Here is a 26,192-nt window from a genome sequence, read left to right on the forward strand (position 1 = left end):
ATCATCTGGTGTCGTTGTGCTGTGTTGCAAGTGGTGGGGTCGGAGTGAGAGGCAAGCAATAGCAGGGAAGAAAAGGGAGATTAAGTTAAAATTAATAACAGTAAATGAAAAAGATGTACCTAAACGGGTGACGTTGTTAAGAAGAAGATCGGGCGGTGGTCTGTGATTTCTCGCTATCTCTCTATCCTCATTATATCAAGACAAGATTTTTTGAAAAAAAAAAAAAGAATCTGGGAGCACAAAAGGGGAAGCAAAAGGCAGGGGATAAGGCGCTTCACTTATAGCACTTCAGTATTATGGCTGACATTGCAATGATACAAGCTTGAGGATCGAGTTTAAAAAAGGGGGGTTGGTTAGCTGTGGTGGAGTTGGCGAATTGCATGGTGTAGATGAGGAGCGGGAACATATATTTATTTAGTTCCAGGCGTAGTAGATATTAACGATCGGGCCTCTTGGGGATCGAGGCCAAGAATGCGAACGAGGTAGTCGATACTACACAATAACGTTAATATCCCTGCTTCTCATCTTCTACCAGGCAAACCCTTTTGAATTGAAAAAAATATAAATTCTTTGAAAAAAGGGGGAATCAAAGATAACAGGAGAAATAAAAGAAAAGAGGAGAATTACATACCTAGCATCCGTCGCCAACCTCCGCTTCTCCTTCCGAAACTCCTCCTGACACGTTACCCACACATTCGTCCTTTTTTCTGGGGAGATAGTTTTGATGCGCATCTTGAACAGACCGCTGACGGGGCGATGATCCGATACCTTGACTTCATGCCGGCGGTACTCCAGCTGTTTGATCCTCCCAACGCCCCGATAAAGTAGCCGATCACACCAAGCCGGCGACCGCTTCTTCTCACTAGAATCATATTGGTCGGTGCCAACGTCGTATTTATACGTCGGTGAAAAAGTGATGGGTGCCTCGTTGAAGGCGCGGAGGCGGAAACCGGGGTTTTTGCGGCGGGAGGCAAGAAGTTGGTCGCGGTCGAGGAGTTTGGGAAGATTGCGTGCCTTAACGGCTTCGATGATGGTGTTGCGTGGCATAGAATCGATACGGTAGTTTAGATCGCCATTTAGTATGCAGATTTCGTGGTCAAGGATCATAGTGCCATCGCCACCACCGACGAAGAGGTCGATGCGTGACGAGTAGCTAGATTCGGGTGGCAGGGAACTGCTTTCAAGAATTGCAGCAATGTCATTGTTGCGATGGGTAGTTTGGGATTGGCCGGCTGCCAGATGGCAGTTTATGAAGCAGAGAGAGCTATCGTCGAGGATGAAGCGGAAGACGAGCGCACCCTATTGGCCCACGTTAAATTTAGTTTGAGCCTTTATCACAGAGAGAGACGAACCTTATTGCCGTGCAGCCCGCCCATGCCGCGCTTCACCTCCGTTGCACTGATGCCTCTGATTCTTTGACGCTCTTCTTGTTTGACGAACACGCAGGTGAATAGACCGATGAGGTTTGAGGTGTGGAGGAGGACGTAGGGCTGATCAATAGGCATTATATCATGTATACAAGAAGCAAGATAATCTTTCCAAACACGATACTGCCGGCTCATGTGTTCCTTATCTGCACTGTCTTTCTTCTTGCTGCTCATGAGGATACTCTCTATTTAAAGTTTGTCAGCTCAAATACATAACGAGAGAGAGAGAGAGAGAAAAAAAAAAAAAAAAAAAAAAAAAAAAAAAAAAAAGCTCTGAATATTCACTACGGGGTTAAGGTTCTAACTTACTAGCAGTAATTTTTTTGTTTTCCAGGTCCACAAGCTCCTGAAACCCAAAAACCAAAATATCCGGAGGACTTTCAGGGTGGACAACGTCTCGGATGAACTTGCTATCCCGCAAATTGCCCGGGACGGTTGCTCCTGCATTCCACGTAAGAACGGCCGCGGTTATTTCACGGAAATGACAGTACTCGACGTCCCTGTCATGCATTCGGGCTTCTGAAAAGTCAAAGAAAAAAAGTCAATACGCTGCGTCTGCCATGTTAGGACATGAAGGATACAAAGGATACAAACCAAGCCAGTCGTCCTCAAGCATAGCGTCCCATAGCCGAATATAATTATCCGTCCCAAGCGAAACAGCTTGCAATCGATTAACAGTCCAAACGCTACTGGAATCCAGCAACAGCCCACAGACAGCTTGGTCATGCGCCTGCCAGTCCTTCTTAACGGTCCATGGTGAAGTAGAAATATCGTAGACATAGATCATGCCTGTCTTATAGCCCGCCCAGAGGTAATCACCAACCATCGCCAGGCAATTGATTTTATATAAGCTCACGTTCAACGTTGCTCGACATGAGTAATCCTGCGCAGAGTAAATCGAAACTTTCCCATCAGCATGTCCTAGGTAAACGAGGCCACCGTCTTTGGGACTAGTGGTGCCCGACGTGATTTCGCCAGCATCTGATTTCCCGAACGGTCCCTTGAGGACTTGGAAATCCGCATCTTTAGAATTGGGACGGTAAACCCGTACTTCCTTGCCGGATGCGAGCCACAACAGGTCTCCAACAACCATCGAGAAAGTATGGCCCTTCGCAACTCGATCGTATGGGTGGCTGTAGCTGTATTGAAGATTAGGCGAACCCGATTCATCTGGAGGCCAGAGGAGTAGTTTGCCCTCATCGTCAAGCGTCCAAAGTTCCTTTTTATGCCGATAGATCTTGATAATTTCTCTCCGTGACGGTAACGTCCGCGACGAAACAATCGACTGTGTTTGAATATCAACCTCATGGATCTCCCCCGCATTCGTTCCCAGCCAAAGTAGTTTCCCCTCATCGTCCATTGTATTTCCTGGTTTAAATGCAATACATAAACCTTTGACAGTTTCCCCATGATTCAATCCTAAAACTTGCTCCCCACTTACTAGGTCCCAGACTCGAGTAAAGTACCCTGTCGTGCATGCATAGTTCCCACAAACGTCAAAAACTCGCACATCATGCTTGGTGTGAATACTCCTTGTTCCACTTTTGAATATCGGTGGGCGACGATTGGTGTTAGAAAAATCAGGGTAGTCTGTACGAGGGATTGGCGCATCGTCGAAGGGCGGCTCTGATTCCTCTGACTCAATGCGAGTGGATCTACTGGTCTGACGTTGGTTGGAAGCAGGGGGTGTCGAAAGGCATTCCACTGAGCGCATAGGTGATCGTGCAAACTGTGTCGGGGTAGAGGGTGGTTGGGTCTTGCTGTTAGCATGTATTCGGCCACCAGGCACAGCTGTGTCTCTTTGCGGTGGCGGAGGGAAATGTGGATCGGTTTGCTCGCTTCCAACACGGACGGAGAAATTCGATGTGATAGTTGATCTGGAGAGGATATCAAAGGAGCGTCTGGGTGCGAGGTCAGAAGACGGTTGAATTCCAGTCTGCGAGGGAGCACCTCGACGAGATATTCGCGCTTGGGCGCGGGGTGGCAGGCCCGGTCGATCCTCTAGATTATCGCTGGTATATTGCTTGTCCCGGGGGTCCCTGGCGCTCCTTCGTCCCGAAAGATCGGTCTCACTCCGTTTCATTGGAATCGGCGGCGGGGGGTGTTTAATGTCGCGTGTTAATACCGTCGTTGCACTTCTCGGACCGGATGAACCGTCATGCTCAGCCTCGAAAGTCGCGGATCGACGAGGATATCGAAACGGGGTAGGGTCGGGGAAAGCTCTGCGAGGTCCGCGCTCAGCAGTGGAGTAGAGCGGGGGAATGCGATTTGAGGAATCGCCGTTTGTCGCTATGGTACCCGGGGGAGCTTTTTCTGGACTACTTGGAGGGGTACTGAATGGTGAAGCTTCAACACCGACTGAGATCCTTTCCGACGCTGGCGCAAGAGATTTCGCGTTCTCCCAACGAGGAACAGCGGTGGTGTTTTTGGTAGTGGCGGGGATTTTGGGCTTTTCCGCTCTATTGACAGGGGGTGGGAGAGACGCAGCTTTGAGGCCGTTTTTGGCATCACGAGCTCTGCCCTCTGCCCAAATTACCACGCCTGAGGAATCGGTTACGGGGGTACATGGTCTGCTCGACGGACGACTCTGACTGCTAGGTGGCCTACGCGGCGGGGGAGGTTCCGGGACCGTCCGTATTTCCCTGCTGCGATTCTCGGTGGCGGGAATGACACAGGTCTGGGAAGCAGTGCGGGGAGTATCTATAGTGAGGACTGGAGCTTTCCACTGCGCGGATGAGACATTCATGGACACTGGCCTAGCCGGCATCCGTCTTCCTTGAAACCCATCTGTGTTCGTAGCCGTAACACTAGCATGATTGTGCCTGGCAGTGTGAAGCCATCTGGACGACGAAGGGGAGTGAGCAGCGGAGCGCGCATGGGAAGAAGAAGAAGAAGAAGATGACGACCAGTTTGAGGGATCCGGGCGTGGGAGATCTAAAGAAGCACGACTAGTGACGACGTTTGGGGTTTCTAGGAAGGCGGAGCGGGATTCATGGGTTGAAGCCGCAGTGGGATGATGCGACTTGGGGTTAAGGTGAGCAAGGTTTTCGAAGTGGGAGAGGAGGGAAGAAACAGGTTTCTATCAATATATAGCAGAGGATGTCAGTCAGCATGATGGTGGATAAAAGGAAACAGCAGGTAGCAGTTCTGTCATACAATAGAGTCCTCGTCGGTGCCATTCCCATCAGGGCGCTCGTTGTGCTTTGCCTCCATAGCAGAAATGACAGTAGCAAGCAGCAACCGTTAGTTGCGAATGGAAAAGCTCGACCGTATTCCGCAAACCATCTGTGTGGAGTGTGGTCGGTAATGGATAGAGACGGAGGAATGATTTGAGTGACGTCGTGAGGGAAATGCTAAGCGCATATGTTCAAGCTCCTTAAAAGCGGCTAGAAGACCTAAGACTTTGACAGGGCAGACCAACAACGGAGCTAGGAATGACGCGGCCTGCACGGCGGCCTGCACGGAGTAGACGAGCTAAACCCACAAACCAGCGAGGGACGATTGCCTGCGACAGAACAGTCGGCTATCCTCGTGATTGTGAAGTGGAGACGGAAGACGGGAGAGGACGAGAGGACGAGAGGACGAGGACAACGGGTCTAAGGAGGTTCTAAGGAGGTGTGGTGTGATGGTCAACCTTGGAACCAGGTGTTTGAGCTGCGGCGCTTTGTCTGTCCCCGTGATCTGATGATGTACATAAGTCGCTGATCATCGCTCATAGATTGTGCCCTGTTTACATCTGTCTGCTGTCCTTTGCAGTATGAATTACTTCCTACGAACTGGTCTGCCACATCTGCAATCTCCTTGTGACGCTTTATTATACCAGTTAGTTATTAGACGACTGCTGAATATTACTTAACTAGTTAACTCGTAATAGTACTGAAGAAGTTTTTGGATTATGCTAGTAAGTATGACCTCTGCAGTTAGTTATTGTAAACAGTAGAATCTTTGATGTGCCCAGCACACACTTCACTGCTACCACTGTATAGGGCTGCTGCAAATTATCATCGAAGATGGTTTTTTCGTCTTCAGTATCGAAAGCAATTCCTAAAGTGCATCTTTTCAAGTTTTGATATCAGTTGATATTCATGAATGGAGGGCGGAAGAGGTAGAGAAAGAAAGAACTTCACGGAAAACAACCATATTCGTAACTATCTGATTTTTCTAGGTATAAAACGTAAAACGTTGAGAAAAACTTTCGTCTTCATATTCCTGTGCAGTCTTCAATCCACTTGAAATGACCAATTAATAATTATCTTGCTATAAAACATAAATGAGCCCGGGGATTTCTAAGATGCCCATTTTGTACTCTGTAGCGTGATAGAATTTTGAATTCCAGATTCGGCACATCAATTCCTCAGGGAGCGATACTAGAAGCTGTTGGATTAAATATTTGTATTCCCATCTCTCCAATATCAATGGCTGAGCGATATACTCAACCCAAGATATTCCTATTCCAATACAGTTCCCGTGCGTATACCGTCATTAACATTTCCTATGATACCAATGGTAGCGGGAGAGTATAGCTATTTAACGTGTCATTTTTGAGTCTTTTCTTCGTCATTTATTGATTTACTTATGTACCCAGGGGTGAGGTGGTCTGTATTGCTGTTAGCTTGCACAGCGTATGGTCAGGTCAGGATGCGAGAAGGCGATTCTGCTAGGAGGGCACGCCTACTTAGTTTTTCACCGAGAATCAACCCGCAGCTATGGTCAAGATCATCTCTTCGTCTCTAGCAGCTACCCCGTGTTTGCCGTGCCTCCAATGCCGAGTCTAATTTCGGTTCTAATCGCGCTGCTTCTCTCGGATGATTCGGACATGGCTTACAAGCCCCCGATAACAATCGACCGGGTGAGAGATTTACGCATCATAGAGACTAGCCCGACGGCTTAGACCCCGCCAACACCAGCTTGTTGGAAACGACTGGCAAAAGGAAACGCACGACAACAGACTCCGGTTCATCAACACCGACGGTAGTTGGCATGCCAGCCGAGTTTGAATATATCGACGTACGTTCCCTCCCTCGATTTTAATAAATCGTATAAACTGACGTGGTGCCAAAAGTATTGCACGCTATCCTTTCCCAACTCTTGTGATCCTGGTTTAGAGCATAACTTTCTAGAATGATACGATTATGTGACACTCAAACCGCTCTGTTCTTCTTGTCCAAATTCGTCAAGCCAAAACGAAGAGAAACGCAGACATCAAATTCTGCAGTTGACGGGGCACTAAATGCGGTCCATATAGTGGCACGTCTCTCTGATTCTCTCTCCAAAAAGGGAGTTGAGGGCGGAGAAGAGTTTCGGCATTGCCATGTATTTGCACTAGAGAGATTGGCCTCTACTATGTAGGTTAAGCTGCAATGTTATGGACGCCTTCCTCGCAGCAGACGGTCACCATGACCAACAGCGGTGCGCAGTCAAAACGTTCTTCAGCTGCGAAGAAAACCGATTTTATCAATTCCAAAACGAGGTTAGGATATACGATAAATTCCAAGGGCGCTCATTCATTCCGTATTATTATGGTTCATTTGCAGGAATGACGTTCACGGGCCCAGCGGGCTTCCTTGTGACGGAGCTGATGGAGAGGTCGTTCAACTCATTCGATGAAATGAGCGGAGATGAGAAGTAAGTTTAGAACCGAGGATGGCCCACGATCCACGTATTCATTCCGTTGATCCATATCAAACTGATAAACTAACGGGTTAGGAACGAGGCCGTAAAATACATCGAACGACTTTACCGGGCTGGATACCACTATTGTGATTTGTATCCGTATAAGTTTGGAACGCGTCCGAATGGCGAGATGGTAATTATGGGATTTTCTGAAGTCACGCCCATCAGCCCCGATAGTACATGCAAACCTGGCAATCCAGATAAGTGCAGCTCCTTCCAAAGCGACAGAGATGATATTTTGGGGGGGGGGGGGGGGGGGGGGGGAGCTAAAAAAGGAAAACAAACCAAGGGGCCCTTCCCCTGGGGGTGGTTGCCTCCTTTTTTTTTTTTTTTTTTTTTTTTTTTTTTTTTTTTTTGGGGTGGGTATTGGGTATTGGCCAAGGGAAACTTTCTTTTTTCCAACTTTTGGAAGGAAATTGAAGGGTTGGGGGGGGCGTAAATATTCACTTGTAACAAATGCTGGGTTCTGGAGGCAAAGTGGAAGGTCATGTATGGGACTGGTAACTGAAGGAGTCTGATTCACAAAGCAAGAAGGGAGACGCCATGACACAAGAAAGAAAACGTTTGTATATACCAGCTAATTCTAGCTGGGGAAAGAAACAACCAAGGAAAAGATCCACTGCTTGACTCTTTGATGCAGCTGTTCCATTCAAAGATGAGTTTGCCAGTAGGTGATAGAAACATCCACCATTCACTGCACATCCATAGTATAAAAGTCGAAATCCGCCTCTCTTGACTTCCATTCATCAATACGAGGTTCTTATTTCCCTGAGAAACTGCTCATAAGTTAGTCAACATATCTCATACTTCGGGGTACTGCTCCTACGATCTTTCCCATGGCGACACAAATTTCTCGGCTCAACCTGCCTGGATATGGGACTTTGGCAGAATTTTATGATAACCCTCCAGTTGGGCAAATCGTAACTGACAATCCTGGCAGCGAATCCACTGCGCCGTTGGCATCAAAAGTTCCTGCAGATGTACGTCGACTGCCTCAGCTCATCGTCCAGGATACCCGAATGTGCCAGGATATCACAGAAAGACACGTATAAACCTGGGCACCGTGACAAACCCAGTACATAATCTTGGTGCTGCGCACGCTGTTGCAGAGATGTTGCTGCACACAAGGACAGGAGATGAGACAATGAATATTGATGTGTTTACCCATGCCATAGGCTATGTAGGGCATTTGTGCAGATAGCGGATGACTTAGGGCCAGCCAATATCCAATCAGTGTCGTGTCAAGAAGAAGGGGGCGTTCGTCCGAACCGGAAATTCAACGCGACGGGAGGGATGTAATTACCATTGAGCATAAGAGTGTCGCAGCTTTCAATGGACATGTCAGCAAAATTGTGAGAATGGCACAAGAGAACAATAGTCAAGGAACAAAGTTGGAACTTAAATCCTATGAAACAGGCGAAAGGTCAATTGTCTTCAAGGTGAGCGAGCTCGCGCCTGGAGAGTGTCCTGCATACATGAGAATTCAGAAGAGAGCGATCAGTTCTGACAAGATGTGTCATATCTGGGAAAGCACATGATCGACTGTGATTGTTCATGGGGGTTCTTGATCGGTGGAAATGAGTTTCTGGTCCTCTACCTGAAAAAGATCATCGAAAACCAGGAGACATATTACCACCTTATGCTTTCTGACCTGCATCATGCGTATCCGCCAGAAGCGCCTCGAGTTACCCCGTCACTAATACAGGTCCCAGTTGCCTTGCTTCTGAAAAAGCCCTCTGCAATCGAATACAAGTCACCAACATCGGAAATTGTTATCAGATACCCGACACGTACTCGATCGGGGGAAGAGCATCCAATCCAAAGACCACTAAAGACACAGCAAAGCGGAACGCGGGGAGTTGCGAGCATCTAGGCGGCGAAATCAGGGTCAGTCGTGATCAAGTCGTAATCGGGAGCACAGAACGCCATGATCTGCCCGTTCTCTTCGAGTCGCCTGGACGACTTTGAACCAGAGTAAAGATTCCTCGCCGAAGAGGATTAGCTAGTGCATCCTAAGTGATGAGTCCAGGAGGTAAAAGATAGATATTTTTTCCCCCGCTTTCTCTGATGGCCAAATCTTGATGATTGATTTCTTATCCATTTATAGTGGGAATGTGCAGCAGAGTTGCTAGCCGGGTTGGAAAATGGAGTATGAAGACATGGTTAGGAAATGGTGAGGTTGTTAGGGTTCAGTTATTTAGAGGATTGAAGTATCATAGAAAAGAACGCTCCATAGAAGTTTTCAAAACAGAGTTCATTAGAAGATTTGCACGCCAAAAGTTTTTCCGGCCGAAATTTGAGTTCCTGTTCAACTTGGACTGTATGTTTGATCGACGCTGTACGGAGTAGTGGATACTTCATTGCCCTTCTACCTCTGTCGGGCTTTCTTGGATTGTTTGGAGATTGTTTTCTTTTATGCTGTTGTTTCGCCTTGTATCATCTCGAAGTCCACTCAAATAGTGCGTATTATTCAAAACAAAAGAATATAGCCCGACCCTAGCTAGAACTATGTGGTAAGTGCGCGTCTCCTCCTCCGCCCCTCCACCATATGTCCAACCCATAAATTTACACATGTATATTCCTCTTGCCTCTATTTTAATCACGACTTCTGCTTATGCAGCACTTTCGCCCAGTAAGCACATTTTGAATGCCCAGGTCTCTATCCGCTCGCCATGCTGTGAGTTATAGGTTATCTAGCGCGCTCCCCTACGAGGCGCCGTCTGGAGTACTCCGATCCTATATAGATAACCTGGGTTAATTGTGATATCCTAGGCCGGCGATGGTTCGACTGCGCGCAATGCCACCAGGAACAGGAAAACCATGAGTTGTTGCAGTCGTTTGACATGGTTGTTAATTCCCTAGCATCCCCCATCACCGTCAGTTTGGAGGAGAATACTTTTCTGACTTGACATATTTCCTCTGCTATAGACATTCGCCTGCAAGAAATGCAAAAAGTGTTTCCGGAAGGATGCGCGAGAATTCGAGGAGAGGTATACCTATATTTCTGATATTTAGCTGCCGCTTTTCATTACCAACTCCATTCATTAACTATTTAACTTTATCTATTGATATACAGTGACGAATACTGCCCGCACTGCGATAACCATTTTGTCCTCGACGCGGTCACGCCCAAACCAGCCTTGAAGATCGAGGGGGAGGATGCCCGGATTGATTCTAGGTGGGGATTTATTCGTCTTACCAGTATCACATAGATGTGGCTAACGGCTTCGTTTCATTAATTAATTAATAGGATGTTGAAGGATGAACGAGTGCGGCAGGAGGAGGAGCGGGCAATTTTCAATGTTAAGGATGCGCCCAATCGGCTTGGATAGGATAAGGACATGATGTGGTGTTGTTGTGGTAGTTGTTTGGGGAAGTTTCATGACGATGTGACGATATAATGTTTTCAATTCTGCATCGCTTCTTTCCTTCTTCTCATTTTCTGCTTCGTGTAAATGCGATTATATGATACGACGTCAAAGATAGCATTGCCACAGGCATATTGGCAGGCCCAGAAACAGAGGATTCAAATCACGCAAAATCCATATCCGGTAAGAAGTGAAAACACAATACATGCATTACGGTCAATAAATAACTTAATAAACGGACTGAAACATCCCTCTCAGCTGTCTGACCCCTCCCCTCCGCCTCGCGTTAATATGGCCGCGGTTCCTGTCCCGGGAGTCCGTCCCGTCTTCTTCTTAGCAGCCTCCTCCTGCTTCTCCGTCTCTATGCTCTTGACATATGCCTCAATCTGATCGCCCGGGAGCAGTTCCATAGTCTTCCCAGGCGCCATTATGGCGATTTCGATATTCTTAGCCCCCGTCTGTACAACCTCCAGCAGCGACTTGATGGTCAGCTGGATCGTTGCCTCCCTGTCCATATCGTCTTTGTGATGCCGTTCTAAGAATTCTCGCACAGTCTTGCTCGAGCGGCCGATTGCGTTTGCTTTCCTGTATCCCCGTAGCCATACATTAGCTAGATATACAGACATACATGTATCACTCCAAAATGCCCATTATTCTCATATTGATAGACTTACCAAGCCGAATAAATTCCCGAAGGCTCTGTCTGGTACAGACGCGGGACATCATCGCCATGGTCAAAACCCACAATCAGCGTACTAATGCCAAACGGCCGTACGCCACCACTCTGCGTATATCGCTGCTGCACCCCAGCAACATATTTGGTGATATATTCGATGGTGACGGGATCCTCCACGGTAAGACGATGTGACTGGGCTTCTAATCTGGCTTTGTCGACTAGGATTCTGGCATCGGCATTGAGGCCTGCGAAAGCGAGGCAGACGTGGTTATCGAGCAGGCAGAGCTTGGAGGGTGTGATGCGTGTATCCTGCAGTTTCATGGCGGAGCGTTTCTCACAGCCTAGGACGACGATGTCCTTGCCCTTTACGCCGACAGCACATGTTCCTGTATAATATGCATGACTGGGTTAGTATGCATATATTCGAAGAATCCTTGATTGGGCATGGATATGGATATGATTATGTTGGGCATACCTCTCTTGACAGCTTCGAGAGCATATTCTACCTGGAAAACGTGGCCATCAGGACTTTCAACGGTGTCAGGTAGGGGCAACAACGTAAGTATATATCTTCCTGGACGCAAACATACCTAAAGACTTGTAGTATGTTAGAAGATTATCAAGTTATAGTGTACGTATCACGCAATGAAATAGCTATTGGATCAGCGACTTACCTGAAAGCGCTCGGTCATATCCAGAAGCCATATCTGAGAAGCGAGCGGCCGTGATATGTTAAGGGAGCGTGTGGCTTTAAGGATGGACAACCATGTACTGGGACAGACGACGGATGATATTTGTTGCTGGAGACTTTAGCTTAGAGATTGTCTAAGAGTTCGGAGGTTGAACGGCGTTGCCCAATTCGGGTGGGACGCAATCGCGGCTGCCTCCAGCTCGGGACAGGCGCCAAGCGCGCGTCTAATCCAGACAGCCTGGTTCCTTACTCGCCAACTCATCGGGGCACGGTAGCTAGCCCGTTCACAGCCATAACCGGTCTTATCACCAAGGAAGAATAACTGGAAATTAAGCTCCCTCAATCATGAGGAGGGATTGATAGCTAGTAACTATTATGGGTGTTATCGCCTTTCGGATTTGGAATACACACTGTTTAGTGGTGATACTGTACATCCGTTTCCAATAATCATATACAAATCCTGCAGTACCTATATACTACAATAGTGCTCCGTACACATAATTATTTTAGTACCCTATTCAGTAAGATCCTTTTTAACACTAAATTTCATATTCTGGGCAGAGGTGTAGCAACCTCGGGATAAACAAACTTGTGTCATATTAGCGCGGTGTTGGTAGATTGACCCTTATATCCCCCTTCATTTGCTCCTGTGCTAGATATTGCATCTCCTAACTGGGGTACAACCATCCAGATTCGGTGACACTCCCATAGACATCATGGTTTTCCAATCCCCATCATGGGCGTCTAGCATGCCATGAAGCTCAATACCAGATTCAATGCCGATCTGTGACTTCATTTTTGAAGAGAAGTACAGAAGGCCTTCACTAGCCAGCTCTCGAAACCCTTTTGTGTGGGGCATATCGGGTGAGAGGTATTCGGCGGTGCAAGTACGGCAACGCGTGGATTATCTCGCCAGATGCCTTGCGCAGGAGTTTGGATGGCCATCCGAATCGGGGTTCCGATTGGGATAAAATAATATGCATCTTTTCGCTGAATACTGTATGAAAATTTTATTCTAATGTATTCTCTGGGCGAGACGAGGGCGCGAAATTACAACCTCTCTGAAGAGAAAAAAGCACGTGGGGATAACTATGCCAGTAATATTTTTTTATGAATCATACGCTGAGATGTATATACACAGATTGACTATATTCCACTTGGATGGGCTATCCATAAACTATCAGGTATAGCAACACTCATCAATGCCTCCTCCACAGTAGATGAGTTGGCATATCAACTTCGCGCCTCTAAATCGTCAGTGCTATTGACTTGCATCCCTCTACTGGCCACAGCACTCGAAGCAGCTTCCAAATGCGGAATACCACACTCGCGAGTGTATATTTTGGAAATGCCGCAGGAGCTGCTGAATGGCTTAAGTACTCCGGCTGAGTTTACCACCATGAGCCGACTGATCGAGAAAGGTTCGAAGCTTTGCGACCTGGATGCTTTGAAGTGGCAGAAGGGACAAGGAGCGAGTCAATGCGCCTACTTATGCTTTTCGAGTGGGACGAGTGGATTGCCGGCATGTCATAAACTACCCCAAGAAATTATACATTTTCCGCTGCGGCACGTGCAATATTTATACGGGACGCTGCTAACGTGCTCCAGTAGAAAGGAGTACTGATTTCGCATCGGAATATGATTTCAGAGGTACTTTTATGAACGAGCTTTGAGAGTCGCGCCCGGACACCAGACCAGAAGAACGTTGTCCTGGGCCTTTTGTCCCAGGGTCACATATTTGGCCTCTCTGTTTTTCACGCTGCGGTTTTCAGAGGTGAATGTGTGGTTGTGCTGCATAAATTTGAACTCGAGACACTTTTGGCTGTTTATACAGAGGTCTAGGATAAATGTTTTATATCTGGTAAGTTCTCTGTTCTTGTGCATTGAGATGCTCAGATGCACTTTCGGCCCATTGTGCCTGCAGCGTGTACTGACAGAGAGAAGGTTCCTCCCGTAATTGTTTCCATGGTGAAGAATGAGGAACTCATGAAAATATATGACCTGGGTAGTGTGCACTCAATAATCACTGGCGCAGCTCCTCTCGGCCTGGAAACTGCTGAGCAACTGGGCAAGCTGCAGCAATCGTGGTCTATCCTTCAAGCCTACGGTATGATTCCCTTTCGCATATGTTTGTTCATATAAACTAAGGCAGAAAATCAAATGCATTATAGGCCTTACAGAAACCACAGCCGTTGCAACAGCCACCAGCCCGCATGACATCTTCTTCGGATCACCAGGTTCCTTACTTCCCTCAATTGAAGCGCGCCTCGTGTTGGCTGATGGAGACGATATTGAAGAGTACGATACACCAGGAAAACTCCTACTACGGGGCCCGACGATTGTGCTTGGATACCTCAACAACGACGCAGCAAATAAGGCGACTTTCCAGAACGGGTGGTTGCGGACCGGTGACGAGGCTGTTTTAAGGAAGAGCGCCAAAGGAGAGGATCATGTTTTCATAGTCGATAGGATTAAGGAGCTGATAGAAGTGAAGGTAAGCACTACGTACATGTAAATGGACGTTGTAAGGAGCGAGAATAGTAGGGGTTTAATTATTTGACAATTTGGTACAGGGATTCCAAGTTGCTCCCTCTGAGCTGGAAGCGCATCTGCTTACCCATCCATACGTTGCGGACACAGCCTGTTATTGCCGTTATCAATGATGATGTTGAGGAGGTCCCAAAGGCATACGTGGTCAAGGCTATGAATGCACCGGTTGATGACCACATTTTCATTCGCGATATTAAGAAGCATGTCTCGGACCATAAGGCGCGTTATAAGTGGTTGAGGGGCGGCGTGGAGGTCATTGATGTTATACCAAAGACTGCAAGCGGGAAGATATTGCGGCGTCACTTGAGAGACAGGGACCGTGGGGCGAAGGTGAAGACGAAGACAAAGGCGCGCCCGAAGTTATAATGTTATTTTAATATGCTGGACATCCGTAAATCCATACGAACTTTTCGGGAGCCAGCGGCATCTGATGGGGTCGCGTCAAGAAGCATTCATTGTCGATGTGACCAGAGCTTAACCCCATGTATTGTAGCATGTCGTGGCACCCCCATTCTATATTCCCTCGACTTGTTGGGCTTTTATAGTGTTGAAGCCGCCCAGAATCCATGAATGGGGGTGTCCGTTTTGCCGCCCAGCGCCAACGAGCTGCTGTTTCTTGGCATCATCGTCATCCCCCCCAAACTAAAAACTCACGAACACTGTTCTGAATTTTCCTCTGTTTTTTCCTCTCTTTTGCATCGTAGCTCTATCCACAATGTCTGGTGCCCGGGGTGTTTCACTCGCCATCCGGCGCGGGGGATCTTCAAGGATAAGAACAGGCAGTTTCCGTCCGAATTTCTGCGATGCACGTTCAATGCGATTCAGCACGTCCGCATCGCTTCTCGGAGCCCAGGAAATATCAGTCACGGCAACTCCTCCCAAGAGCCAATCTAAATACACCACAGACGCATATCCGAATCTAAAGAGGAACCCGAATTTCTCTGAACTTACCAGCACTCATGTCCAGCACTTTAAAACCCTCCTCAAATCCCCGTCCGCCGTCATAGATGGTTTCACAACGGACGCGACCGACGATATCGAACCGTTCAACTGCGATTGGATGCGCAAGTATCGAGGACATGCGAAGCTGGTGTTGAAACCACAGAATACAAAGCAGATGAGTGATGTTCTCAAATACTGCAATGAAAATAAATTGGCGGTCGTGCCTCAGGGTGGTAATACGGGACTGGTTGGAGGAGGCGTGCCCGTATTCGATGAGGTTATCATTAACACGGCGCGGATGAATAATATTCGCTCCTTCGATGAAAACTCAGGCGTGCTGGTCGTTGACGCTGGTGTGATTCTCGAAGTTGCTGATAAATACCTGGCGGAGCGGAATCATATTTTCCCTCTTGATCTGGGAGCGAAGGGGTCGTGTCATATCGGAGGAAATGTTGCTACTAATGCTGGAGGTCTGCGACTACTGCGTTATGGGAGTTTACATGGCAATGTACTGGGTATAGAGGCTGTTCTTCCAGATGGGACAATTATCGATGACCTGTCCACGTTACGGAAGAACAATACGGGTTACGATCTCAAGCAGCTCTTCATTGGTGGGGAGGGAACCATTGGCATTATTACTGGCGTTTCTATTATTTGTCCACAACGACCAAAGGCTGTTAATGTAGCTTTCTTCGGCATTGAAAGCTATAAACAGGCCCTAGCAGCCTTTCTGGAAGCCAAGGGCCATCTGTCAGAAATCCTATCTGCCTTTGAGTTGATGGATGGGCGGAGTCAGGACATGGTACACGGGGTAACGGGGTTGAAGAAGCCGCTGGATGGCTCGTATCCGTTCTACTGCCTTGTAGAAACGAGTGGTTCGAACGGTGAGCACGATAACGAGAAACTGGAAGGCTTTTTGGAACATGTCATGGGCGAATCTATCGTGGCAGATGGCGTGTTGGCTCAGGACGAAACACAAGCACAAGCGCTATGGCGATGGCGGGAAGGCATTACAGAAGCGCTGAGTCACCTGGGCGGAACATACAAGTATGATGTCTCCATTCCTTTAGCGGAGCTCTATCAACTCGTCGATGACACGAGAGACCGATTGACAAGCGCTGGTCTAGTTGGAGATGACGAGAACTATCCAGTCCGTGAAGTGTTGGGATATGGACATATGGGGGATTCAAATCTGCATCTCAACATCGCCGTTCGGCAGTACAACAAGCAGGTTGAGGAGCTTATTGAGCCGTGGGTGTACGAGTGGATTGCCAAGAGGAATGGCAGTATTAGTGCAGAACATGGTTTGGGAATTGCGAAGAAAGAATTCATCGGCTACAGCAAGAGCGAGACGATGATTAAGCTGATGGCCCAGCTTAAGAAACTTTACGATCCTGTAAGTTTTTGTGCTTCAATCTCATTTCTTTCGCCTGACTTCCCCTAACAAATCATCTATTTTCTAGAACGGCATCATGAATCCCTATAAATATGTGTAGCCGGTTGAGCGAATTCCACTACAGCTTTTCGGATCAGTATACCGATATAGAGGACCAGGCGTTCTATAGATTTGATTCTGGAGTTGTGGCAGTCATATTACAGAATGCGGGTGGGTGTTTCAAAAATCTTGGATTATTATCAATTCTGAGTAGATTTGGATTTGGAGGTTGCTGAATATCCGGGTTTTAATCTTTGGTTCTGGACGGAGTTGTTGTTACATAACTGTTAAGCTTGATATTGACCTCGGGATGCTCCGAACCCGAAACTTTAAATGCCGTGGCACATGTATATCCGGTCCAACCCCAAAAGGCACTAGCGTCGGGTGTTGCCATAGACAACCGATGTTTATCCCGACTGAGCAACTTTCCCCACTCCAACAGCTGAGGATCTGACAGAGCTTGAATCTTGCATGAAAACCCGGATAATTGAGTTAGTTTCAAGTTTCAGCAACGCATATCGCTAGTTACAGTTTTTTTTATTCATCCTCCAAATGTATTTTTCCACCAGTATCATCCTCCATTGACCGAATTGCGGACTCTGTCGCTTGCTGGGCCACAGTTGATTCATTGCGATCCCAGTTGCCGTGTCGTAAGCCATCTGCAAACAACTGGGGTCGATTTTGCAAACGAAAATAGAGAGCTCCATCTCCGTCGCTAGGGATACTGTTAGCGTTCCATAAGGCACGACGTGAGGCATGGCCGACGAGGGAGCTTTGGCCAATGGCTATCAAATGCTTGAGGAGCTTGGGAGTGAGTTGAGTTCGGGATACAGCTGCCGTTATGCGCTCCATATAACTGATTTTCGTTCTGTGCCGATCCAGGTGGGAGTTTTGGAACAGTGTACAAAGCCATCGACAAGGATACGGGCGAAATCGTGGCGATAAAACATGTATGATTCCTGTGGAGTTGAGAAGATATGGAGTCGAACAGCTGATCTAATCCACTCTCCTTGTTTCAGATTGACCTCGAATCTAGCGAAGATGATATCCAAGAAATCCAGCAGGAAATTGCGGTGCTAGCAACTTGTGCAAGTCCCTACGTGACGCAGTACAAGACAAGCTTTCTCAAAGGCTATAAGTTGTGGATAGTAATGGAATATTTGGGTGGTGGATCTTGTTTGGATCTGGTAATTAGCACCTTTCGACTCAGTGATAATATTTACTAATAATAGGATTCCAGCTTAAACCCGGAGTGTTTAACGAAGCCCATATCGCCATTGTCTGCCAGCAACTGTTATTAGGCCTGGATTATCTACATCAAGAGGGGAAAATACATCGAGATGTTAAAGCTGCCAATGTCCTTCTGTCTCAGTCTGGAAAGGTTAAACTGGCAGATTTCGGTGTCGCAGCCCAACTCACGAACATCAAATCGCAGCGCAATACCTTTGTTGGAACGCCGTTTTGGATGGCTCCAGAAGTTATCCAACAGGCGGGATACGATTTCAAAGCCGATATCTGGTCATTGGGTATTACGGCAATGGAAATGGCTAATGGGGAGCCACCAAACGCTAGCACGCATCCAATGAAAGTCCTCTTTCTGATTCCGAAGGCACCGGCTCCCAGATTGGAAGGAACTCACTTCACTCAAAATTTCAAAGATTTTGTCGCTCAATGTCTGATAAAAGACCCCGACCGACGACCAACAGCTAAAGAGCTGTTACGACACAAGTTCATTCGCAATGCCGGTAAGACAGAGGCATTGCAGGAGCTAATTCAACGCAGGCAAGAGTGGGAAGCAAGCAGAGGCCTGTCAGATAATATAAAATATTATGAGGAATCTATGTACGCCCCCGCCCCCCTCTTGGGATTGAGGATGCTGAGAGAATCTGCTAATTTGATATAGGGCAACCATTGATCATAAGGAAGATGAAGATGGGTGGGTGTTCGATACTTTGAAACCGGGTACTGTAGCCATGTCACACAATACGCAAAAACGAATGAAGATATCCGGACCACCAATAGAGGAGGTCGAGCCAGAAGAGGACACTGCGGAAATGCTAAAGCAATTGGAACTTATAGACACGTCAAGCATACAGAGTTCCAGCAAAACAGTGTCAAATTCCACGGTAAGACGTTCAGCCCTCTCGGCAGAGCGATCTCCATCCGTGAGACGATCGAATACCAAACGGCGGTCAAGTGGGGTAAAACAACCTCTTGGGCTAAACCTAAGTTTCGGAAATAGCCCTTCAACGGTTAGGCAATTTCGCCGGGTATCAGATAAACAAGCAGATATGACAAACGAGTCCACAGGCTATCCTCTGCCGATGGATGAGAACTGCGCACCAAAGACGCTGTTTTCGGAACCAAGTAGCAAAGAAGCTATACTGGGCAGAAGGATATATAATAAATCCATTGGACTTTCCTGCCAGGAAGTGCTCTCGACGACGTGGGATCAACAAAAACGGGAGGCTATATCCCGACTTGCCGAAGCATGGAGCGATCTTGAAATGATCGACCCAGAAGGGCTTTACCAGATCATGAAGTCGACTTGCGATAAGTTACAAGCGTGAGTTTTCGGGTCTCTCTCTAGCTTTTATCTTCCGATTAACCCTAACTTTTTTGCCCAGAGACCCCAAACTTTCCTCGATGTTTCCCAAACAGACGACGGCGGAATCCCCATCAAGACCGAAACTCGTTCTTGCCCAGAACAATCCCCATCTCAAGAGCCATCGGCGGCGACAATCCGAGCAAACTCATGCCGATGACCATTGGCAGGGAGCGGGTTTAAATCTTCCAGGACAACAAGTTCTTGGAATGGAACATACGAAGCAACTTGCGGATGTCCTTTATGATCGATGGACAGCAGGACTTCGCAGCCGATGGCGTGCTGTGTAAGGCGCAATTGTATATTATGCGTACAGGTTGTGTTGCAATTCTGTTTCTTGGGAGCTAAAATCTTTTTGGTGCCATAGCATTTTTGATTTTGAGCTCTCATCTCACTCTCTTACCGGTTGACAGGACTTGAGTCTCTAATTTAACAGACGGAAACTGTCTGCAGCCCCAACTTTCCTTGAAAAGACAGGGAAAACTTCCAGTGCCAATTTTGTTGTTTATGAATCATGTCCTCAGTTCATTTTCCTCAATCCCCTTTTTACCTAACGGTCTTGCCATCATGCATCATGCGCAACGCATGGAACTGGAGAATATAGCGCTGGCGTGATTTTATATTACCTCGATTTGTGGGGTCGTTTTCCATTTGGCTTGACAATTTATCCATAAATATCCATCTGCAAATGTTCATCGCAACGCATTGCCTGCCAGAATCGATATTTTCGATCACAAATATTGGCGGGATTATTATCATCACTCATGGTTTTAATGGTTTTGGTTTAACCAAATTGTTGTCCAAACGACCTCTGCAACACCTCTCCCAACCCTTTTTCTTCCCCATCTGTCCTCTTTCTCTGATGATATTTAGGTCCGTGGGCGTGGCATGTTTGGATCTATGTATGAATGAGAAGAAAGCACAACTGGTTGTGACTATGTATAATAACTATTTTACTTACAAATTTCTGTACTTCTCCATTTTTATCCACTCTTCAATTTTTGCTCCTTGAGATGGTTTTGACCACGCATTAGAGGTAACATTTGGATTGGAAAGCGTTAATTAAATGGCGTCTTCTCTAAGTAATGACAAATCCCTTTGCTGATGCAATTCAGGGTGAATATATAGAAAACGCACCTGGGCAGGAATGAACGCTCTCTGGGTAGCTCATCATTCTTCTCCGGTGCTGGCCGCTCCCATCAGTAGTATAATCCGGAGCAGCTTTCAAACTCAGCAAGGGCGAGACTGAGTAGTTCAGTTGACTCGCTTAACACAGACCGTATCGCGATATCCAGATTTTTGTATTTTGGGTGGTTCGAACAAGTAGAACCTGACGATTTCCACCCGCCGCTCTCAGGGAACTCACTGTATCCCAAAAAAAAAAAAAAAAAAAAACCGCTCCTCAGTTCCACCCATCGTTCCCAGCAACTGCGGATACTAGGGAGAGAGAGTCAATGGAATAACAGAAGCAGCATCAACGCAAATTCGTCCATCCGGACGCACCAACAAATGTCACCAATTTCCATCGGCTCACGGGCACACAAAACTGCCACCTTACCACAAAAATGAAGGAAGCTGTACACTATACAAGAGATATTGCCTGTGCGCAGGAAAATAGAACATCCCCTTACATCCCCTACATTCCCTACATCCCTATCGGGGGTTGCCATGTATTTATGAAGCGCGGAACTTTGTTGCATCACAACGTTTGCTGTAAAAAGAACGGCAGTTATCGAAGGTAATATGCAAGAGATGATTTATATACATATATATTTTCTGTTTTCTTTTTATTTTTTGTGATACTGTATGTGTCAGCTGCGTGTTTGATTCGTTCTTTGATTCTCTAGCAGCATGTTTCTCAACATGGGGGGCATCCTCCCAGAAGTGATGCTTTGTGATTCAATTCGACGAGCGTTTGTTTGATGTAAAAATGAATTGGACCTGACAGACACCCTCCTGTCAGAGGCTCGGGGAAATACTACTGCAGAATCAGCGAACATTTTCTATTATGCCCCTGCAGCAAGAGTTGCTTTGGAAAGGGGGAAACGATAGCTTTCCAACGCAGCACATTAAGTCTAGAGCTCCACTTCTTCCTTGCTGGAGTTAGTTGGCTAAATGGATTTACGAACAGTTACTTCATGTGGACCGTGGTAGGTGCTGTGTAGGAGGATGCAGTTTCTCTTTCAGTAGGTACTTTTCACGTATCACTAACAATCCAACTACAAAGGAAAGAAAGAAAAGAGCAAAGGATAACTAAGAGAATGAGAATGAGAAAGCAAAAGAACACTGAAAATTTTCTTCAAGTCTATTCAGATCAAGAACCTCCAACTAGATCAATCTTCGGACTTAGGATTGATAGCACTCCTTGTTGTCAAGATCATTCCGTCCTTTTCATAAAATTTTCCTTGATCTTCGTCACTGCCGCCTGCGCTTCTATGGCCCCTGTGTTCGTGCTGAAATCAATCGCCGGAACAGATTCGACTTCGGTCTCACCGTCAAGTCCAGTGAGATTCCCATTGCGGTCTTGGAAAAACTTAATCCAACTACCAACAACCGTCGCTAGAAATTGCCTCTCACCAGACCCAGTCGCTCTCTGTAAGAGGATGTTCAACGCGTTTTCGAACGCAGCTTCGAGATTTTCCGATTCTTTTATGCACTCTGTTCGTAGGACAACGCTGCAATTGAGGCGGGTAATGATTGTGCGTTGGGGATTGCCTGTCGGCTGGCCATTGACGAAGCAGGACACGTCATATTCGTGGAAATAGTTTTGAGTCTTGGGAAACCACTGATCGAGTTTCCTGCGGATGAATTTGTACTCGGCGCCCTGGGACGGGCTTTGGTGGGTTTGTTGCGAGATGATCGTCTTGAGTTCAGGTATTCTCAGCTCTGCGGTATAGTTTGCCGCGGCTGCGATGCGTGATGCCATGGTTATGGATGTCGTGGGTGATGATATTTCCGATTCCAGCAGGCTTGTTTAGGGATATGTCGAAACTAGGAAAATTGCAGCAGGAGTTCGCGGAGGACCATTTCCTAGTATAAAAAAAGAAGGGAAACGAGGAGATCTTCAGCCACTTTTATATGTTGATGGTGGATGCATAAAATACGTGATGGAATCTGTAGCACATGGGTGGAATATTCCTACTATTTAATTCATCGATTTATGTGACCCGCGGATATTGGCAGGTGGCTAAGATCGGGGTAGGGACGTACCATACTTTTGGTCATTGAATTGACCCTCTGAAGTATCTTTGGGGAGGGATATGCGGAGCGTCCACTTCCGCGGCATCACAATGCCTCTGAAACTGATCCACTCAAAGCATCACGTTTGTTTACGAAGCTATTTCATTATTTTCATCGATATTTAAGAGATTGTGGGGGTTTTTGTGCCAATGAACAAAGAACCGTCCTATAGAACCCTATTCGAGATGGATTCGTTCACGGGTAGTTTCGTAAAAGCCGAAGTACTTCTTCATGATATTCATTGCATACCAGAGGTACTTTCCTCCCAAAGTTAGAGGGTTATACCGTATGTTGAATGCGTGCAGCTTGCGGCTATGTAAGGGGCAAGATCTGGGGAATTCACAGGTAGCGTGCATGTAGAATCGAATTTGAACAACACCAAGGAAAATTCCGGCACAATTTGGACGTAAAATGGAGAGGAAATGAACGTAAATGAGAAAATGACTGGATGTAGCCGAAGAGAATGAAATACGTGAATAGCTGCAAACAAAAATTTCAGCAGCGATCTTGTTTATAAAAAAATATTCGAGTGACCGAAAGCTTTCCATGTGTTTCGTCTCTCTTTGTTCAACGGGAGACAAACAAGAATATAGTCCCGCATGCTTTCGATAGAAAGTGGGAACCAATAGAAAGGAAATAACCAGTTGAATTTGCAGAGCCCTTGGCCATCCTTCACCTATTCACATCTAGGCCTAAACTCCAACAAGGGCCCATCCCTCGTCACCAGGAAATAGTCTTCAAATTGATACTCATCAGGCCGCCGTCTCCCTTCATGTTCGTGGTTAGGGTTGCCCGCACCCAAAGTCTCATTCGCCGGGGAAACGCGCATGTCATAAGAAAATAGTAAACGCGTAAAAGCATGGCCGAGCTCGAGATACGCAAGACGTTTTCCCGCACAGCCACGTGGCCCGAGACCGAACGTGGTGAAGGCTGATCGAGCGATAGCGACCTGACTCTCGGATCCTATGTCACCGTCTAAGGCGTATGGGTCGACAATCCAGCGCTCCGGTCGGTATGAGAATGGATCTGGATAGTATTCTTCGTTATGGTTGATGGTGTAAGGAGGGGTATTTACGACAATCCCAGCAGGGAAATGGTGTTTTTCAATGGTGAGACCTCCTGGGAGAACTTGCCGGGGTAGATGAGAAGGGACAACAGGAGAGAGTCGCATTCCCTCATCGAGGCATGCGCGGAGATAAGGTAGGTTGTTGAGTGCCTTGGCTTGGATTTCATCCAGGGAAGAAAATGTGGAACGAATGATGGATGTCAATTTGCCAAGAATTTCTGGGTGGTGGGAGAGGTGGAACATGATGGCAGAAATGGCAATGGAGGTAGTATCTGAACCTGCCGCAATGAGTAGAGAGCTTTCAGAATAAAGTTCTTCGGTTGTGAGCCCCTTTCCTGTCTGGGAATCCCTGGCATTTAGTAGATAATGGGCCAGATCCTTTCTAGTTGGTTTAGAATCGTCTGTTTCGGCTTCAATACGCTGTTTCATTTGGGAAGCGGAGTAGCGTTTGTATTTCAAGTGGTCCCGAGCCATTTGACCGCCAACTACATTCATTATAGGAGAGCCGAGAAAAGGCCTCAAAAGTGGCGCCAAAGGCGACAGGCCAATCTGGGAAGAAGTGCGTATTAGGTGATGGGAAATTCATCCCGAGCACGAAAAGTAGGACTGCAACATGAGCAGGCAGGAGAGATAAATACGTACGAAATAAACCATTTTTGTTGCATTCAGCATAAGTAGAGGAACAAATCGATGCTCATCACTGTCCATGCAGTGAAACTTCTTACCAAACGTGAGGTCACCCATAATATCATAGCTCAAATATGTGGCCCAGTCAGCCATGTTCTTGGGGGAAGACCAGTCGCCTGGTTTCGAAATGCCTTCTGCGAGATGTGCACACCATGACTGAACATTTTCTATAATCATATGCTCTACTGATTTCAGAGCAGACTCTGAGAGGGCAACGTCTAAAACGCGGCGATGAAAAGCGTGTGTTTGGCGGTCAAGTATGGTTTGGGTCATAGGAGTGCCGACTGCCCCCTCAACCGTGAGATACCAGTCGGATTTGCGAACATTGGAGAGGCGTGACCCATGTATGGCTTTGAAACCAGCGACTGAGTTTATAGAGACAGTGTTCGGACCAGTCCGGACGATAGGACCTACTTCTCGGTTAGCCGGTTTAAAACAGAGCACCTAGGCGCGAGAGGCAAAATGATGTCAAATAGTAGAAATTTAGTTCACCATATTTTTGATGAGCTTTACATTCCCGCAAGTGTCGGTCGCCACTGGATGCGTTGAACAAAGTGGCCCAGTCGGATAGTTTACACGAGAATGGACCCGGGTATTTGGCTAGGGGATGGAGTGTAAGTCGATAGACGCAGACAGTAGAGCACTGATAATATGCAGTATATGGATTAGACGATATTCATTCTGCATTGGTTGTTGCTTAGTTCTTCGGACGTGTTTGGTGTATGGATGCTCACATAGCAAAAAGTGAGGATCAATACCACGGCGAAAACTGCCAACAGGCCGTTGACCCCGTCTTGAGAAGCCAATGAAAACAGCGTATCCATTGCAATATTTGTGGTGGCTAAGATCTGCTATGTAGTGTAGAAACCAGGAAATGGATCTTGGATTCTCCTCAGACACTGCACTCTCTTCACGCGACACAGACAGTATTCGAGCGGTATGCGGGGACAAGAGAGTATATTTGGGAGAGCATATTTGGGAGATGGCGGGACTTGCTAATCGCGGACAACTCCTTTGTTGAATAAGAAAAGGGTGTGTCACGAGGGAAAAAGCAATATTGTTCTTTGTTCAAATAGATGCCCGACAGATAGCGCATTAATAACTCCAGGGAATTGAACACTCCCATCCTCACACAACCAACGAATATAGCTGGATTCAAGTCCAGGCCAGAGCAAACATGCCCAAGCATCCCATCTGGGTGCTTAATGGCATGTAAAGACAAAAACGTCTGCATCCTTAAGGAGCTTGGATAGATTTCTGGGTTGAACGGTGGTGTGCTTGAGGAAGCATCCCTGCGACACATAAGTTAGTTCAAGCAGCAAGGAGTTTTCGCGAGGAAGCTCCTTGTCCATGTTTTTTTGTAGTGCATTTGCCCCAGCATCATTGAATCTTCAAACCAATCCCCGTTCTGCCCTGAACAGCATGGGTATCAATGACAAGGGTTTCTTCCTTTTGGGATCCGATTCAAACCCGTGGGTGGCAATATATTAGTAACTAGCACATTTTGGTGAGACCATCAAGTCGGAGACATGGTCCTCTGAGATCAATGGCTATTTGAGCTGTGCAACAATTAGCTGGTTCACACTGGATGATAACTGGGTCGCCAATGGTGGCCTGGGATAAACTGCTGAGGACACGTCTTGGATGATCGATGTCGTTTGTCGTTAGAATAAAGTTAAGCGGTGCCAAATACACCAGGCGAACTGAAATTGATGCTTTATCGTCAAATGAGCTAGATGAGTTGATCGACGAATGATCTTGTAAGTAGGTAGCTCCTTCAGAAACAGATAAAATGACGCTGAAATATTAGAGGGTATATATAAAAAAAAAAA

The 26,192-nt window shown here is 46.8% G+C and overlaps 9 protein-coding genes across 9 annotated transcripts; 4 read left to right on the plus strand and 5 right to left on the minus strand.

Annotated features, from left to right (window-relative positions):
• Nucleotides 1-505: 505 nt before the first annotated feature.
• On the minus strand, nucleotides 506-4,640 carry HCAG_00344 (conserved hypothetical protein; the record flags this gene model as incomplete). The annotated part of the gene is made up of 7 exons (XM_001543248.1): nucleotides 506-542; nucleotides 632-1,299; nucleotides 1,353-1,612; nucleotides 1,737-1,868; nucleotides 2,022-2,775; nucleotides 2,869-4,506; nucleotides 4,584-4,640. 7 exons carry the CDS (start codon nucleotides 4,638-4,640, stop codon nucleotides 506-508), a joined length of 3,546 nt encoding a protein of 1,181 aa, XP_001543298.1.
• Nucleotides 4,641-5,056: 416 nt separating this feature from the next.
• On the minus strand, nucleotides 5,057-6,409 carry HCAG_00345 (predicted protein; the record flags this gene model as incomplete). The annotated part of the gene is made up of 4 exons (XM_001543249.1): nucleotides 5,057-5,236; nucleotides 5,393-5,418; nucleotides 5,905-5,950; nucleotides 6,368-6,409. The coding sequence occupies 4 exons, from the start codon at nucleotides 6,407-6,409 to the stop codon at nucleotides 5,057-5,059; spliced, it is 294 nt and encodes a 97-aa protein (XP_001543299.1).
• A 3,199-nt stretch (nucleotides 6,410-9,608) lies between these two features.
• HCAG_00346 (conserved hypothetical protein) lies at nucleotides 9,609-10,432 on the plus strand (the record flags this gene model as incomplete). The annotated part of the gene is made up of 6 exons (XM_001543250.1): nucleotides 9,609-9,613; nucleotides 9,734-9,777; nucleotides 9,873-9,946; nucleotides 10,029-10,090; nucleotides 10,177-10,278; nucleotides 10,351-10,432. The coding sequence occupies 6 exons, from the start codon at nucleotides 9,609-9,611 to the stop codon at nucleotides 10,430-10,432; spliced, it is 369 nt and encodes a 122-aa protein (XP_001543300.1).
• A 290-nt stretch (nucleotides 10,433-10,722) lies between these two features.
• Nucleotides 10,723-11,849, minus strand: HCAG_00347 (proteasome component PRE6; the record flags this gene model as incomplete). Its single annotated transcript, XM_001543251.1, has 5 exons — nucleotides 10,723-11,053; nucleotides 11,143-11,530; nucleotides 11,620-11,672; nucleotides 11,735-11,741; nucleotides 11,819-11,849. The coding sequence occupies 5 exons, from the start codon at nucleotides 11,847-11,849 to the stop codon at nucleotides 10,723-10,725; spliced, it is 810 nt and encodes a 269-aa protein (XP_001543301.1).
• A 1,004-nt stretch (nucleotides 11,850-12,853) lies between these two features.
• Nucleotides 12,854-14,751, plus strand: HCAG_00348 (hypothetical protein; the record flags this gene model as incomplete). The annotated part of the gene is made up of 6 exons (XM_001543252.1): nucleotides 12,854-12,932; nucleotides 13,020-13,256; nucleotides 13,444-13,485; nucleotides 13,760-13,942; nucleotides 14,007-14,329; nucleotides 14,476-14,751. The coding sequence occupies 6 exons, from the start codon at nucleotides 12,854-12,856 to the stop codon at nucleotides 14,749-14,751; spliced, it is 1,140 nt and encodes a 379-aa protein (XP_001543302.1).
• Nucleotides 14,752-15,100: 349 nt separating this feature from the next.
• Nucleotides 15,101-16,823, plus strand: HCAG_00349 (D-lactate dehydrogenase 2, mitochondrial precursor; the record flags this gene model as incomplete). Its single annotated transcript, XM_001543253.1, has 2 exons — nucleotides 15,101-16,723; nucleotides 16,791-16,823. The coding sequence occupies 2 exons, from the start codon at nucleotides 15,101-15,103 to the stop codon at nucleotides 16,821-16,823; spliced, it is 1,656 nt and encodes a 551-aa protein (XP_001543303.1).
• Nucleotides 16,824-17,518: 695 nt separating this feature from the next.
• HCAG_00350 (hypothetical protein) lies at nucleotides 17,519-19,657 on the plus strand (the record flags this gene model as incomplete). Its single annotated transcript, XM_001543254.1, has 6 exons — nucleotides 17,519-17,573; nucleotides 17,645-17,712; nucleotides 17,782-17,949; nucleotides 18,003-18,604; nucleotides 18,666-19,328; nucleotides 19,390-19,657. The coding sequence occupies 6 exons, from the start codon at nucleotides 17,519-17,521 to the stop codon at nucleotides 19,655-19,657; spliced, it is 1,824 nt and encodes a 607-aa protein (XP_001543304.1).
• Nucleotides 19,658-21,744: 2,087 nt separating this feature from the next.
• On the minus strand, nucleotides 21,745-22,293 carry HCAG_00351 (predicted protein; the record flags this gene model as incomplete). Its single annotated transcript, XM_001543255.1, has 1 exon — nucleotides 21,745-22,293. The coding sequence occupies one exon, from the start codon at nucleotides 22,291-22,293 to the stop codon at nucleotides 21,745-21,747; it is 549 nt and encodes a 182-aa protein (XP_001543305.1).
• Nucleotides 22,294-23,283: 990 nt separating this feature from the next.
• HCAG_00352 (predicted protein) lies at nucleotides 23,284-25,184 on the minus strand (the record flags this gene model as incomplete). The annotated part of the gene is made up of 3 exons (XM_001543256.1): nucleotides 23,284-24,222; nucleotides 24,316-24,804; nucleotides 25,095-25,184. The coding sequence occupies 3 exons, from the start codon at nucleotides 25,182-25,184 to the stop codon at nucleotides 23,284-23,286; spliced, it is 1,518 nt and encodes a 505-aa protein (XP_001543306.1).
• Nucleotides 25,185-26,192: the final 1,008 nt, after the last annotated feature.

The sequence above is a fragment of the Histoplasma capsulatum genome, genomic scaffold (assembly GCF_000149585.1).
Source record: "Histoplasma capsulatum NAm1 scaffold_1 genomic scaffold, whole genome shotgun sequence".
Taxonomy (NCBI): Eukaryota; Fungi; Ascomycota; class Eurotiomycetes; order Onygenales; family Ajellomycetaceae; genus Histoplasma; species Histoplasma mississippiense.